Source organism: Mycteria americana, chromosome 7 (genome assembly GCF_035582795.1).
Source record: "Mycteria americana isolate JAX WOST 10 ecotype Jacksonville Zoo and Gardens chromosome 7, USCA_MyAme_1.0, whole genome shotgun sequence".
Classification (NCBI taxonomy): Eukaryota; Metazoa; Chordata; class Aves; order Ciconiiformes; family Ciconiidae; genus Mycteria; species Mycteria americana.
The window spans coordinates 58,874,910-58,892,360 of NC_134371.1; the positions used below are offsets into that span (position 1 = coordinate 58,874,910).

Below are 17,451 nucleotides of genomic sequence, written 5' to 3' on the forward strand. Positions count from 1 at the left end.
AAGCAGGGATAACTCCTCTGACCTTTGGCTTTTTTTCCTCTGTACCATCCCAACCGCACAATAAGGAGTCTGTGCCCCTCTGTCGTGTACTGGTCATCCTGGGATTGCTGGACACAAGCTGAAACCCTAAGATTTCAACAGGCAGCTCTACTGAATACACGCTATGGCTGAAAACGTATGTTAGAAGCAAATAATTGATCACTCTGTGTCTTGCCCCTAACCAGACCATTCAGAGGAACTTTTTGATCATACAGGTTACATCTGGATCAATTGAGGTAAATATGTCACAAAAACAACTGATGATGGCTACACTTCCCATCAATACTGTGAAATAAACTAACAGTGTTGCTAACAACTACACAGTGGCAACTGTATTAAAATATTAAGACATCTTTCTGAAACGAACAGACCTTTGTAATCTTTTCAAGACCCAAGCCTGGCTTAGAGTAACAACAAGACAGATTCAACTTCAGTATTGTCCAACCTGATGACTCATCCAGAGCACTGCATTTACCAAGTCACATGGACTCAAGGGTGTCCAAGCAATACAGTCAGCTCTTCCTCCTTTGAAACCTCCGAAAAGTAAAACCAAATCACGGGCTAAGTGCTGGTCTGAGACCGCAGCAGACAGACAGACAAATGACTAATGACAATCCACACAACATATATTTACTGATGATTAAAAACCAAATGCTGAGCCTTACGCTCTCTGGTTTTAGCCTTACACGTACTGTAACCCTGGCAAGAATCTTGCAGTAAAATTAAATCTGTTGCCGATAAGTCTTTCTATAGCTACATTCAACAGAAGTTGTTGCTAATATTCCAGATTCTAAGATTCATGACCCATTACCTGTACAAGCTGTCAAGACATGGCATGACCTTTCTTTTATATATAGGACCTGGATATGTTGTACATTCCTTTCAACCCCCACACTGAATGAATGAAATAACACGGCAGCAGCAAAACACAATAAAATCCTGTGGAAGCAACAGTATTAAAATCAGTAATAGCAGTATGTTCTTTAAAATACAAAGTCAATGTCTCATGAACAGCTGATAGTATGTTCACATTTATAGTACAAGCATAACATATAAAAGCACCAAATTAAATTGTTTTCCTTATATTTGGCTACATCCATTTTAGACACAATAAATCATTTAAAAAATACTCCATTTCTGAAGTTGAAGGCTACACTCATCCCCAACATATTTACAGAAAAAGCAGAGCAAGTTGAGCAAAGCTTAAATGCATAATGAAAAGAGCAAACTTTCTGAGAAAATTAATGCCTTATAGTTACAGCAGCTACTCTTAGTGAACTGAAAAACTCCTGAACAGGCAAGCAAGACCTCCAAGGGCATCTTGAGAACATCTACTCCTAACTTATGGCTCAAAAAACAACTCACAGGCCAATATATTTTCTGAAATGTTCAGCAAAATCCTCTTTTGTAAAGAAATATGATTAAAGCTACACCAACATTTTTAAAGTGTGGTTATAGTCTGAGAAGTTAGTGTGTAAAAATCACACCCTCTTATTCAATAGACCTAGTTCCCCTGTTTTGATTCAGAGTCAGATCCTCTTGCTTTACTGGCTAAAATAACTTTTTACAGCTTTCTAAATTCCTACTAGTACTGTGAAACCAATTCAGTTCTGGTAAGGGGAACCAGATTCTTTTCTGGCTTGTGCATCTGCAAAAGGATTATTACCTAAATCAACACATACAATTTCTATTTTTGTGATGGAGGAGCCAAAAAGAACCTGACTTATTTTCTGGATGCTAGTCAGAAAATTGTATTTTTATTTATGAAAAGAGCAGATCTGGACTAACAGGAAAAACATGAAGATCTACACATCACTCAAAGTCACGTGTTAGAGAAAAAAAAGATATATCCAACATCTTTCCATGGCATTCCTCAAATTATCACTTGAATGCAAAGGAAATTTAGTAACAGAAGTTTGCTAATAGTGAAAACTACTGATTTTTCCAACACGGGAACACCACCAAAGCTAATACATGTATATTCATCCTGTAGACAGCTGAGCCCAGCAAAGAGTTTTTGCTCCCTGATCTGCCCCAAGTTGCTCCTCAGGATTTTCCTACTGAGTTGGGTTATTGCATCCCTCCCTTCCCTGCCAGTGGCACTGCTTGTGGGGACCACTCCCTAATGCACAAAGTAAAAAGAACCAAGTTATCAAAGTCCTGCTGTTTAATCTATTAAAAGTAATGCAACTCATTTTGACCCACGTGCCTTATGAAGTACTCAATCATACATGCAGCTGGGGGCAAGCTGGAGGTGGTGGTCCCCTTCACCAGCACAGCTGGATCTGGAAGAGGACATCTGCCCATGATCTAGTTTAGGATGCTTTACACAGTGGAGCATTTGCCTATACCTGTGTCATTCCCAGCCTCTCTCATGGAAGTAGATTTTTAAAGAAAAAAACCAAACAAACAAACAAGAGAACCACCATAGGAGTGACAGAGTATTTCAGAGATGCCAATTTCCCAAGGAGGGCAGTTTCAGAGAACAGAAACACTAAGGAAGTTGCAGTGTGTTTATATATGATCCACTTATTTAAAACAAATTATCAGCAGAAAAAAAAGGCAATATCCCAAGGCAACAGAAAGGAAATCAAGTGTATCAAAGCTATTCCTGAACTCCCATTACCTACCCACTTGGCAACGCTGACTTTTAAAATTATACTACACCATTCATTTTTACTCTCATGATGCAAGGGGAAAAGGAAGAAAAAGCTCCCCCATCTTACCCCCCTCTTTTTATTAAAATATCTTAAAAACAGATCTGTATTGTTTCTTCAAGGTTACTAATGTTAGTACTGCATATATTTATAGATGAGGTATTCCTTTCTGTCTGAAGCACATGAGGTAATAAGTAGCTGGAATTGTCATGGTGATTTATTAACATATTCTCTAGGAGAAGCCCTGCACCTGCGTCGGTGCAGACAGAACACCCACGAAGGCTGAACTCACCCTTACACAGCCCACAAGATCTTAAAAGGAAATGCTCCAAATTTAGACCTGCTCCAACAGGTGTCTTTTACTGTCTCACTTTGCATGACCATAAGTATCAGAGGTGGAGCAAAAAGCTCCCTGTCCATTGTAATCGTGCTTTGAAAACAAATACCTTTGCCCCCTCCGAAAGCAAAGGCAGCAGCTATGGAATTCTCATCATTTCTTCACTCCTTCATCCTGCCAAGACCCAAGTCAGAGAGATGTCACCGGCAAAACCAGGCTCCAGGGATGAGCACATAACTGTATTTTTTTCTCTTCAAAGGGCCCTAAGCTGGCTCTGAAACTTCCCCAAACTGTATTTCTTTCATTCTAGTATCTCATCTTGCAGCTATTTGCCAAAGTGAATGACATGCACAGGCTGTTCATGGCTTTTTATAAGCTCTCATTACCCAAACAGGGAACCATTTCGTTGAAAATGCTTTCCCCAGCAGCATTAGTCTCTCTAGGCACCACCAATAAATTTGTCTCCTGGCCCATCCTGATGCACACCAAAACGTGCCTGGATGGATGTATTTGATACTGTTTACTGGAAGGAGGATGCTACCTGTGGGACCTGTCATCAGGGTGATTAACAGCACGGGGAGGTGGGGGTGGGGGGGTGTGAGGACAATTTTAACAGCTGAAGGGAAAGCTTTGCCAGATTTGCTCTGGCAAGCAAAGGAGCAAAATCCAGACTCCTTTCTGTGGTGTAACAAGGAGAGGCATTCTCAAAACCAAAATGGCTATCCACAACTCACAAAACCCCAAAACAAATCAAAACAACAAATCTGGAAAGAGGATACATTCTCAGAATACAAGAGAACAACCAAACTGAGAAAGTGAATAACAGGTTACACATGAACTTAGAAATCCTATTAAAATGTTTCATTCTGTAACACTTTTGTTATTACAAAATGCCTGAGTCAAGAGCAAATAAATATTTAATACTCAACAGGTACTCAGGAGAATGTGTGTTTTCCCCTGTCCCTCCCCACCAGCTGCTCTTTTATGGCAGGAAAGTGAAGAGCATGAAATCCAGTGATAGGAAGAAGGCAAAGGTCAGGAAAAAGGTTTTTCTTCAAGGATTTAAATTAGCGTTCTACAGCTTTGGATGTTTTGTCAACACAACTTCCCTCCTGTGAGGAGGGGAAGCCAAAGGTCCTTTGAACCATTTCTGTATGGGATCTAGGTATTTACCAGTAACAAGATTCCTAGCTTTAAAGAAAAGTTCATCTTCCCTCTTTCCATTCCTTTCACCACTCCCTCCCTGTCCCTCCTTCCACTCCCCTCCTTAAAAAGGGAGAGAAAAAAGAAAATAGAAAAAGAAAAGGATCTGAAGAGCAAAACACACACTGAAGGAGTTCTAGAGTTCATGTAACAAGACCACCATAGCCCTTCAAAGGGACCATTAAAAGCAAAACAAACAACAGCAACACCCTCAAGATGTCTATTGTATTTTACAGAGGAACAAATGAGTGTACTGGAAATTCTCCCATCTTGCCACAAAGTCTGCTACTTCATCAAAACAAAGTCCAGAGATCAAGAAACAGCCAACATGGTAGCTGAAAGTCAGTCACTTCAAGTGATCCATGAAGAAAAACGAGATTGGGCTTGCTCTTTTTTTTTTTTTTCTCTCTTTGCTTTACTATGATGTACTAAAAAAGACTTCAAAGGTCGTTTTAAGCGTCGCTTTTGTTTCTCACATGAGAAAGTCAGGGTTTGAGCAGGTCTAGACAACACAGTGGTTAAAACATCATTAGCTGCCAACACTTTGTCTTCCTAGAGCTCCCACAGTTGTTGCTACCCTGGAATTGCCTCATTGTAAAATATTTTACAATTTTCATATACTATTTTGCTTCCCTCAGAGCTGCTCCAAGATGGCAGCTGTAAAACAGAGAGAACGCATAAGCATCCACAGCAGGCAGTCTCAGATGTCAGAGGCTCGCCCAGGTGGATACTGGCCCAATGCTTCTGCCTAATGCTTGAGAGCATCCTTTTCTTAATTTTTTTTTTCCTCTTTTTAATACTTAGCAGATCTTCTCTCTGTGCTTCTAGGCTATGCTGTCATCTGTGGGCTTTACTTGGAGGGTGGTTAACACTTTACATTAGCTTGGATAACTGTGCATATGGAAATGTAAGAAAGACAGGGAGACATACAGATTTTTATCCCATCTGTTTATCACCAACACCACATTTACCAAATCCCAAACAGTTATGCTCAAGAAGATCTGCTGAAGACAATGTATCTGAACAGGTGTTCCTGAAGGCAAAGTTTTGCCTGCAGGATAAAGCCTGATTAATTTGGCTATAGGGTAACAGGAATGAGAATCCTCTGGTTAGATGAACCTGTAAAATCAGAGGTCAACTAAGATCACACATGTTACAGCGATTTCTAAGTTGTTATATCACAGCCACCCACTAGTGCTAGGAGAAAGCCACAAAGACAAGCCTATCACTAACAGTAGATAAAATATTCCTCCCTAGCCCAAAATAGATCTATTAGTCTTTGTTTGCTCGAAAGCACAGAATGCAACAGTGCTGAATTTCCTACATGATGCAGATCAGCTGCTGTGTATGTACAGAAGGCTTGCCTGCAGCTTGGTCCCTGCCATGTCCGAGAAAGACCCAAGGAGAGAGCCAGTGGGAACACACTGGGACAGGCTCTTTCCATCACAGCAGTTAACACATGGCTCACTCTCGACCACCTTCCTTCTAGGGTAATCCTTAAACTCAGGCAGAAGAGGAGTCATCTTTCCATGGGCACACAGCACCCCCCTTGCATCTGGTAGCAGGATGTTCAAGGAAAGATTACGCCTAGCTGTGGCCTACAGCACACACCGGAGGCATTTTCACAGGGGAGATTATCTGGGAGCAGACCCCAGATGTCCGCATCCTTGACTTACAAGGTCCACATGGATGAATTTCCCAGCTCTCAGATGGCTGCCCCACAGGTGTCTAATCTCACAGAGGTGAAAGTCTGACTGTCAGCCTGGGACAGACTACAAAGGCTGGGTCCGAAGGAGCCAGCAGAACTTTCCACAGAAAATGTCAGACAATGCGTATCTGAGAAAACTAAAATCACCGTACAGAAGAACATAAAGAGCAACAAGCCATCTTTCATTCTTCTGCTAAGGGATATGAATTACGCTGTGCAGGAAGCTCAGCTAGTCTGGCATATTTAATAAATTCATCCAAGTCCCCAGTGCAGTTTAATGGTGGATATAACACGGATTCTCTAATGAACCTTTTTGGGCCTGGAAACACAGTTGAGGTTTTGTGCCTTATATGCACAAAAGTGTCGTGAAATCCCAAGAGCCTTTCTCAGATACTGTGTAAATCTGTCTGGGACTCAGCCAATGAGACTAGCATTTCATTTATGGACATAGGTCTATCATTTCTGAATCTCTGAATCTAATCTGTATCTGAACTATAGCGATACTGGCTTCATTTCAAGGAGAGTTACCTTTTCACCATTCCTTTTTATTCCCTGGAATTTTTCACAATAAAGGTATCAGACAAGCCTACCAACTTGTTGTAATGATGTAATGAATAATAAAATACTGCTCCCTGAATATTACAAAAGCTGCTTTTCCTCTTCCCTTCTCATCCTACTTTGTCTTTAACCATCACTCCTAGTCCACAGTTATTTTCCCCCATCCCAAGTTCAGTTTCTATTACAAGGACTCATAAGCTTACTTCTGAAGGATGGATCTTTTAATGACAAGTTCTTCATCCAAGTCAGCTTCATTAGCCATGAAGAGCAATCTTTTTCCTGTGTCATCCACTCCAATGAAGTCACGCTGCTCCACTGAAGTAGAAAATCAAACACAATCATTATATAACCCCGTCTTAATGCAGACTGGAAAGACAAATGGGACCACCAACCACCCCCGAAATATTAAATACTAGGTTTCAGACTAACCCAGCAAATCAATGAATTTGCAAAAGTTATCCATAATATTTATTAACTTCTTTTCAGTCAGAGTATCTGATATATATCATGACATTCAAAACACTGGCCCTGCAAGCTTTTTACATCCTTTTTATGAAGATGCCAACTACAGGTCCTGACATGCAAAACTCCATCTTGAGCTGTGCTTTCCTTCTCTCTCCCACCCCCCCCCCTTTTTTTTTTTAAAGAAAAAAACCCCTGCTACCTGAATTTACACAACAAACCCAAGGCAAGCAGAGAGTTCTTCAAAATCCAACTGCTTCTTCCTCATCATAAATCACTCCACATTAGAATTTGGTGGTCTGGAGAGGATTATGATTTCAGTTAAGACATAACTACTTTGCAACTGATCTCTTATTTCAGATAAATACGGATAGCAATAGAAAACCTAAATAACATACACAAACACACATAAAAGTATAGATTCTAAGATTCCGACCATTGATGTTTCTGGGTGGGTTCACTTGGTTTAAATATCTATTTATAAAACTGTCAACCAAGAGAATACCTAATAGTCACATATATTATTGTGGCAATTCCCATCTCCTGCAATCAATGACTGTGCATCAACAGTGACTTTGGTCTACCGAAATGTAAAGTATTTATTTGAACAGTTTTCCACAACATCTGAATACAATGGTGGCAGCTTATTCTAACTTGCAGTTTGTAGTATGTTCCATCACTCTGGTGGCAACCATACACTGATCTTTACAGGAACAGAGGCTACACAAGAATGCCATGGTGCAGTTCTAACAAAAACCTCTTTTCTCCCACTAAATACTATTATTTTAGGCCAAACTGGCAAATATTCAATCTCCTAAGTTCTAAGCCTTTAACCACATTGGAGTAACAGCAGGCTCTCTAAGTAGTTAATTCTCTAAGATCTTTTCTCAGCCAAACTATTTTTAACCCTGTTTTCCCCAGTTCGGTCCCATCCCTTATTTTCCTTTTACCTGTTCCTTCAGAGTTACCATAGCAATAGCCAAATCTACACAGCTGTTGGAAGTTCTCCTATTGGCAGCCTTTGATCCAAATGATCAAGCATACCCTCTTCAGAAATCCCCCCCATCCCCTCTCAGAAATGAATCATACCGCAAAGAAGTACAAAAATAGGCCTGAACATGTAACACTATTACAAATTAAGTACAATTAGGATAAAGCTCACTTGCTGTAAAAACTCAGAAATAAGCCTTGAAAGCAGTGCCAATTCTCATGCTAAGGAGGGCGATGAAGTTTGAGAGTAGGGGCTAACCAACCATCGCCACTGCCACCTAACTGGGGTCTCCTAACAGGCTAGAAACACAACAGTGACAGATTTTCCTCCATCAAGGTACCAACACTTCTCTCAAAGTTCAGGTCGCGGCTGCCCATCTCCTGACCATTCCTACAGTAGCATATTACACTGCTATCGCAAAGCTCTATGCAATAAGAAAAAGGGAAAAAGAAAACTTGATGAAACAGGACCGGGTACATAACTGCCACCAAACCGGTTTCTCTTGCTTGTGTCAAAGGCAAGAAACAGTGAAACATTTTTTTTCAGTAGCAGATGCCAGGTCAGGTTAGGTTTTTCCCCTGTACACTGGCAATAAATAGCATTACTTTTGTAATTCAGAAAAGACAAAAGTTATTACTAAAATCAATTACCCAGAGATACAAGAGTGCTGTTTCAAATCACACTGGCATTACTTAGTGAGGAAAAAATAAATGGAAGAATGAATACATAACTAGTTTATAAAAATCCCTGCAAGGAAAGTATGAGAAAAATGTTAAAGCTGCGGTGATGGTAACTAAAAAATTGTTTAAAGTATAAAAATGGAAAGCAGGATGTGTTTTGCCTCCTCACAATAGATAAATTTGACACAGCTATTGCAATTTATTAATTACCTTAGAAATTAGATTCCTATCAATTTTGAGGGCTTTAATGACCTAAAGAAATCATGACATCACAAGAGAATGGAAGTTGAGCAATTCAGCGATGAGAAGAAATAATTTTCAGTCAGATTTTCTACAATGCTTTTTAATCAAACATAATTAATTGACACTTGGGAAAAAGACATCTTTGTTAAAGATTCGGTATCTCCACCCTTTCAATTCAAGGGAGAGAATTCACACGATGCAGTCTGCAAGACCACCAAGAGGTCTTCTGGCAAACACAGGGAATACCAGTGATGACATGCCTGCTGCTTTCAAGACAAGAAAAACAAGCAGGCAAGAGTCACCATCCCCATCTTTTCTGCCTTTCTTTATACACAGAAATGTTCAGACACTCCTTTCCACTCAATCCTTTCCAGGTCATCTTTAAGCACATGGCTCCATTCTGGGTGTCTGAATTCCTGACACACTCTGTTTATTTGGGTTACTACCATTCACTAGCACTCTGCTTTTTTTTTTTTTTCTATTGCCATGCCTCTTATTGATCAATTAGAAAAAAGCCAATGAGATGATTATTGTCAATATACGATCCCCTAAATATAAAAGCCAATGAACTTCACCCTGTAACTTGCAGCCGAGTTATGCCAAGCATTTCAGGAAACCATCAGTACGAATTTATAGCTGCTTATAACACTGCAATTCATGCCAATTAAAAAACTGTTCCTTATATCACAGTTCTTGAATATTCAATAATATCCTGAAAGCAACAACTTTGTATCGGATTCCATGACACATGCGAAATAAAAGTCTTGTTGCTCCTTCTCAAAAAATGAATGAATTTGTAGGAACAGTGAAACAATAAATAAAGCTGCAAATATATCTAGTGACTCGTCAGGACTAAGGATCCATTTCCTAATACTAACACTTGAACAGTACAGTGCAAGTACATAGAAACATGTGTGTCACAATTTAGAGAAGGAGCTAATAGTGCCACATACTATGAAAAGCTGCCTGACACATTCCATGTTAATATTTTGTCTTCAGTTGCTTATAAGTTTCATCAAATTTTAACTGTTTGGGATGAAATTTCCAATGCCAGGTGCCTGCCTTATGAGGAACATTTGGAAAACTTCAGCAAAAACAGTTCAGCTGCTTCTAAGGCTAAAAAAAAAAAAAAAGTGTTTAGCCTAAGCTTAAACAGTTAGGTGGCCCTTCCCTTGAAAAGCTCTGGTATTCCAGTTCTTCAGAGAAGCAGCACGACATTCAGTAAGCGCTGCTGACCTATGTATCAGAAGTGCACTTTTTGCCATCTGACTCCATTATAAATCTTTGAAAATCTGCAGTTTCACATGCTCTTTCAAGACTTCTATTTTTGCTGCAAAAATTTCTGCATGTTTTATTCTTAAGGAAAGGTTGTTTCAATTCCTCAGCTCCTAGATCTGATCAAATAGCAGGTCCCATCTAAGGTCTTCTTACCATCAGGTGGTACAAGCAAAGCACACAAGCCACGAGGCTCCACAGCCATGTTGTGATGACTGCTCCAGGGAAAAGAGCTTGATCTGTTCTGTTTTTGCAACCTATTTTTTTTACAACAAAATAAAACTTAAAGCTTACAAGGGTGAGGGGAAAGAAAAGCATGAAAATGAAGACTCTGCAAGATGGGCTGGAAGGGAAAGAAAGTAGTCCCTGAAAACGGGTGGAAATTGGGACTGTCCGTGAAAGGACACTGGACCACAAGGACCGGAACCAGAAGAGAAGAAAAAAGGTGACTATGGGCAGACAAATGAAGCAGGTCGAGATGAAAAGTCAGAAGTGGAACAGGGGATGGGACTGGTAGTGAAAGAAAAGAGTAATACATGAGAAAGAGAAGCTGGACTCTTGACAAGGATCGTTGAAGGAGGAGACTAAGCAAAAAGAATAAGAATGGAGGCTGGTAGTGGCAAGAAGCCAGCATGGGAAAAGAGATAGGGATGAGCTAGGACGATGTTGACAGCAAGAGGGTGCATTCAGTCAAGTAGGAATGAAAGGTAGGAGGGTCCAGTGCTCCCTAAAATGTACTGCCCCTCTCCAGGACCTGCAGAAGAACCCAAAATTCCTCGGTCTCAGCACTCCCCTGCTTTTAGCAAATGACTGAAAAAAGCCTGGTTGGGTACATGTCTCATCTGAGGCAGTTCATAGAAAACAACTTACTAGAGCTATCCATGACAGCTCAAGTAGAGCAGCTTTGAGTGGGAGATCTTAGCATCCAGCCCCACAGAAAAACACTGTGGGTGTCAAAACACTTCCACACGATGGAATTTTAATGTTTTCAAGTTTGGTCTTTTTACAGATCTCAGAAATGATACACAAATTTTAACAAGTCATGTAGGAAGAGTAATGCTACAAAGTCAAGCACACAGACATTAAAAAACAAGCAAAAGAAGAATGTATGTGCAACCTGATGTGTTTACATTTGCAAAGAGTCTTCAGATGATCTTGTTTATCCTCATAGACCTCCTTTCCCCAGCCCTGTGTGCTCAGAGCTCACATACCGGGCAGCTCTATGATGTTTAACCATAGACCCATTAGTTTATAACTCCTGAATGCTCAACTTCGTGGCTGTAGTAGTGCTCTTGACAATGTTTTTTTTATGTGCCATTATCACTTAGATTGCCTTTTCAAAAACAAGGGGGTTTAGAGCTGTTTGAGAGTCCAACTCCTAAATGCTTTCAGCCCTATTATCCTTACACTTTGCTCCAGAAAATCTTTTCATACAGTCTAAGCAGCTTTCTTTTAAAAACACATTTCCTCCGCTTTCAGACACACACGTAGTCCAACAGTTGGCTTGCATTTCACTCCTCTCTCAGTTTGAAGCTACGCTTTCTTATTCATGTTAAAGCTCAGAGGCTCTACAGTAATCACGGACCAGGACCCACTAAGCTGGCAATAATCAAGCCTCAGCAATTTAACAGATATCATTAAAAGAAAAAAGAGAGGTATGGTATGGGAACAACTGTATGGTATTTAGTATGTTTAGCATATAAGTAAAATGGGGATCATAGCCCTGCCCTGCCTTACAGCAGTGTTGTGAGAATAGATACATTAAAGATTACAAGGCACTAAGATATTATGGTAAGAGGGACAAGATAAGCATCTAACCAAGGCCTTGAAATCAGTGGGAGTTTTGCCTAGCAAAAGGCTCCTGGATGCGGTCTCAGAAGAGTAATTCAGTACATACCATGAGAGGGGAGAATTTCTAGAAGTATTTGTTACCCATCTAACACTGGTCCCTACAGTCAATGGTAAAATTCCCAGCTATAATCTGGCTGATGCTTAGTGCTCTTGAAAAACCTAACGGTTTTAATGTTCATATGTAACAAAAATTTAGGGTTTGATCCAAAAATCACTGAAGTCACCTGGAGCTTTTCCCTTAACTCTTGTGAGCTTTGGATCAGAGCCTGCAAGATTACATGAGTCTAATACTTAATTCTGAGCTGGAAAAAACCAAGTCACACCCCCACCAGGGAATATGAGGAAAAATAGGTTATCTGTGTCTTTTTTATTTCTTTCACTCTGGGACTGATAACTAAACATATCATACATACCAGTGGTTTCTCTATCATTTATTAATAAATAAATGTATGTATTCCTATCTACATACCTGGTTTTTTTTTCCCTTTCTGTCCTGGTACCACTTCTGTGGGTTCATGAGTTTTCTTCATCAACATGGAGAGAGTAGCATCATGTGTCCGAAAGAGATCCACAACTTTATATAAATCAACATCTGTGATCAGATCGCAGCTCAACACCAAGACATCAGTCTGCCAAAGAAGAAAAAAAAAAAAGCCCAAACCCTTCAGAGATACAAATGACCACATATGGATTAGCATTTGAGGACTCAACAACAAATACACCCATAACTTTTTTCCTTTTTTTTTTTTTTTTTTTTTTTTAAATTTAAAAAACACGGGGTCTGCCATACTCTGCCAAAAATAGTTACTGGTTTTTACCAGTTCACTTTTCTTGAGTCCTGCTGTTACTGAATTAGTTATTTGGTTAATGCTTATCCAGCTCTGGACCATAAAGAATATGTGACCATCTAAATTGCCATCAACTGCCCCTAAGGGAAGGAACCAGGACACAGAAGCTATGGCTTTCAAGACTGCTGTGAAATTCTGCAGTATTTACAACAGCTACTTTTAGTTACATAATGATGTAGAAAAGAAATCTTTCTGAAGAAATCTTTTTTAGCTGACTTTGCATCTGGCTACAAACCACTGGAAAAGATATTTAAACTATGTTATTTTATCGGGGGGAAAAAAAGCAAAGACTATCTAGGATGTGATTTACTTGGTAATTGCACTGCGATGGTGGGCTCAGTTTAGAAATACATTTCCTAAAACCAGCAATACCCCATATTAAAAAAAAAAAAAAAAAAGAGGAAGTTAGGTCCTATTTAATAACAGGCTTGTATTTAATTTTGATCTCAAAGGATTCCAAAGTGCCTTACAAAGTATTTAAGAGAACTGCTGCATATATCACAGAAACATTGTCACATATTGAGTGAGATGTAGCAGCTTCATTAACCATGCACACTATCAATATACTCTGGCTAAAAACTCTTACTTCGAAACAAGTTTCTGTATTTCACGTGGGTTGTGGAATATACTGCCAAAAATCTACTAGTTCAGCAATTATCTTCATTTAAACTAATCCTAACAAAATATTTGTGCAGCATGGCCTACAGAAAAGTAGCAAGTTTCCACTTTATTTTTTGTTAATGATCAACCTTCTAAACTTGTGTCAAGAAGATAGTGTTTCTTTCTTGACATTTACCATTTTCACTTTCTGTGCTACCACAGAAAGCTTTATTATGGTAAGCCTCCCTGCAGACCATGCCATGGCTTCCTAGTTTTGTCTTTTTAAAAAACATTATTTAATAAGAAGGGCACTAGAAAATACCTGGTAAAATCTGAGTCAATTAACTTATGGAGGATCAGTAATTCTACTTTTACTTTTGAAAAGTATCTTGGTTCAAAGTGAACTAGTTCAGCATTGACCTTTTCTTACAGAAAGGTTTATTATAGAAAAGTTTGCTTTACAGACTTTATCTAAAACTAGGAGATTCCACATTGTAGGTGAGACTAACTGAGGTCTGGTATTTACATTATTTGACAGGTTCTCCTACAAATGCTAGGCAGTTTCATGTGTTTACCAATAAGTCATTGGAATTCATCATGTCACAAACTGTTAGAGCTGCTGATTTGGCATGCTGTGCAAAAGGTCAAGCTCTTCAATTTTCATTTGATTTCTCCCCACTTTACTGAGAAACACCTGGCTGCTTTACAGGAAGGAACAATGTGCAGGTTGAGAATTTTACACATTCAAAACCTGACTTGCATCTCCCCTTTTAACATATTTTTAAAATGTGTATTTTATATTATGGTTTTGCCCAGGAGAAGTGCTTTCATTATCACTTCTCTAAAACAAACAACATCCACACATTGGGAAAAAAACCCAAAACAACCCAAACCACCAAAGCAAGCTGCCTAGCACTCTGGAGCAGCCCTGCTCCAACATTCCAGTGTGTACAAAGAAAGTTAGAAAAAAAATTCAACTTGGTATGGAAGTAAAGCTCCTGCTTCATAACAGTAAATAGTGAAGAAACACATTTTAAATATCTTGGAAAATCCTGCAAAATTTTCAGATATTCCATTTTTACAAGAGCACAAATGAGTTACAATATTTGCAGAAAAGGCCAAAAGGTACCCAAGACCCATATAAATAGACCTGTACTTTACAAACTCAGTTTGTAGAAGGAAGAGATTGCCGGCTTCAAATCTAAATGCATTCACTCCAGTATTGAAAATAAGAAATAATAATAAGAGAGACACAGACACACCAATGGACTTATCCTAAGGAACAAATATCTGGACTTGTAAAACACCTTGTAATTATTTCACATTTTACTGAATGCTTTAATCTGTCACTATAGCAAAAAACCAACAAGCATTTCATAGTTGTGAACAGGCTCCTGGGTTTTTTCTCCTCACTATAGGACAAGCTTTTTGCAAAAACTGAATGCAAGACCCCTGAGGAGCATACGGGAACAGAACCACCAAATGTCTGGTTGCCATCTGTTCTACCCATTTACTCTCCCAATATGTAAATAAACGTCAGTGAGCGCAGGGACCAGTGAAACACACAGTTGCTCTGTAAAGCCCACATTTCTGCCTCTCCTCCTGATGAGCAGAGCAGTGGCCTCAGAAGCACGCTGAGAATACACCATGAAAGGCTCTTTTGGGACTTGACAGCCTCCCCTTTGAAACACCACCCCCCTCATAAATAAAGCCCTCACTGTCTAATGGATGCACTTTTTTTCCAGTGTACAACTCCTGAACGAATAAACTAATGGCTGAATGAAAAAATAAACTATCCTAGAACCCTAGCCCAAGTGTGTGTTTTTCTTTACGTTTTTAGGGTGGGTGTAGAAGAAAGAAAATAAATGGTAGAGCTTGTGGGGTTTTTACATATATACATGCCAAATAAATACAGTGCACCTTTCCCAATGAGCCACTGATACAAAAAAGAGAAGTACGTACTTACTACAGGCACTCAAGTGCTAACACGGGGTATGTGAACATACTTGACTTCATGAATTATGCAAACAACTAAGTACACACACACATACATCTCTTAATGAAATACATGTAACAATGATTACATCAACCCCAAACTATTATACAAACACATGATAAGAATCAACATGAACTGATTAAAAAACCCAGGAAACACACACCCCAAGCAGAACCACTGCAAAGGAAGAAAAATGCATGCACAAATGCACTCTCAACACCCATTACAACCGTGGGAAGGACAAGGCAAGGGTCTTAACTCAAGGACCACCATCTAACGGATGGGGCATGAAACAAATGCTTGGAATTTATGTCATTTCCCTGCTCTGCCAAACTTGATATGTGCCATTTTGTTTACTACTTTTATAACATGGAGGAGCCCTCATTGCAGACCAGGGCTTTACCACAGAAGCTGCTGTACAGACCAGACATCAAGTATAATAAAAAAGAAAACAGCAAATTACTTTGGATTGGGGAACACAAGGAAACACTGCAGTGCTACTCAGGTATAGGGACTGCAGCCCCAGCTTGCTGGTAGCACAGCTCACATTTTTTGTGAGCATCACAAGACCCACAGAAAAGACAAGGAGAATATGACACTCCTTGGAAGAGCCACTTGGGCCTCAGTAATCCCATTTAACCTCAGATTTGCAATTTACACTCAAGTTCAGGATTTAGACTCAGCTGCTGATCAGTGGAGAAAAACAAGGTCCTGCAGAGATTATTCCACCTATGATCCAAATTTCAAGGAGATGTTTCTCTGTCCCTACTGACCATGGATGGAGCCCTGGGCTTCCAGTCTAGCCATCGCTGAACACAGACTGTTCAGTCAAGTACAGAAATGCAGCACTTAAGGCTTCCAAATCTCTACTCTCCCTTTCTAGCACTGGCCAACAGCACTTCACCATCACATGCTTCCGAACTGTGAGATGCTCAGATATTATGAGATAACTTACATACTCAGTCTGGACACTGTAACATAAAACATCAAGAGATTTATACAAAATAGAGGAAAAAAAACAGTAAAGAAAAAAAACTCGAAACCAACATGTCAACAATTATATTAAACTCAGCACAATATGGAAAATCTATACAAAAAGAAGACCAAAAAGCAGAATGTTTCAAGAACTCAGTTCAAGACAACCAATTCAAAAATAGAAAACATGTTTTCAATGGAACTAATTCATACCACAGATCAAAAGATGGATGCAATTATATGGTGCAATATACCAGCATAAATAAAAAGCCTTGGACTTTCTCACACCCTGCATACAAAGGCAACGCTAAAAACTCTTTCATATTCAGCAATAATTGCTGGATCCCTTCTGTTCAAACAGGAGATATCAAGGTTACCAGAGATAGCTGGCAGCAAATGATGAATTTTTAGTGGTATTCACTATGCTTTTTGTATCAAGTATAGACAAGGGCAGGACCCCATAGCCTAAACTGCTGAGGGCCTCAAAAACTGCAGACTAGAAAATGAGAAAACATGTGTTGCAAGGAAATCTCTAATTTGAACAAAATCAGACTCAAGAGAAAGGAAAGCAAATGTCAGATTGTATTATAAACAGAAAAGCAGCAAAATATCCACAAGCAGTAGAACCAGCTCCTAACAGAACTGAAGAGAGACAAAACATTGAAGTTAAATGTGAAAAATTTCCAACTCCACAGTATTACAGCTGAGACTTTGACAGGTAACGAAAAAAATCAAGAGATTAGACAGACTCTGTTCCTACACTCAGCCTAAGTTAACACATGCACAGAGAACTTTGCATCACTTCTTGCGGTGTCACCATACAACAGGGGAGAGAGGAACAAGTTATAATTACTGCTGGAATTAAGACTGAGAGCTTTATACACAATAGCCTGGAACTTCACCCACATGTTGCATTAACAGTGGGGTTTGTGTGTAATGCTTTTATTATTCTAAAGAGTGGAAAGGGAAAGAACAGTTTGGCTGTGGGCAAGCGTTTTGATTGCTTGTTAGCATGCTCCAGGCAAAGC

At 39.4% G+C, this 17,451-nt stretch overlaps 1 protein-coding gene across 1 annotated transcript in view; it reads right to left on the reverse strand.

Annotated features, from left to right (window-relative positions):
• Positions 1 to 17,451, reverse strand: part of EIF2B3 (eukaryotic translation initiation factor 2B subunit gamma) — a 104,831-nt gene that overhangs the window by 70,613 nt on the left and 16,767 nt on the right. The window contains exons 4-5 of the mRNA XM_075508650.1: positions 12,474 to 12,633; positions 6,706 to 6,817 (exon numbers count right to left, since the gene is read on the reverse strand). Coding sequence (XP_075364765.1) covers positions 6,706 to 6,817; positions 12,474 to 12,633 — 272 coding nt within the window. The remainder of the gene's footprint in view (positions 1 to 6,705; positions 6,818 to 12,473; positions 12,634 to 17,451) is intronic.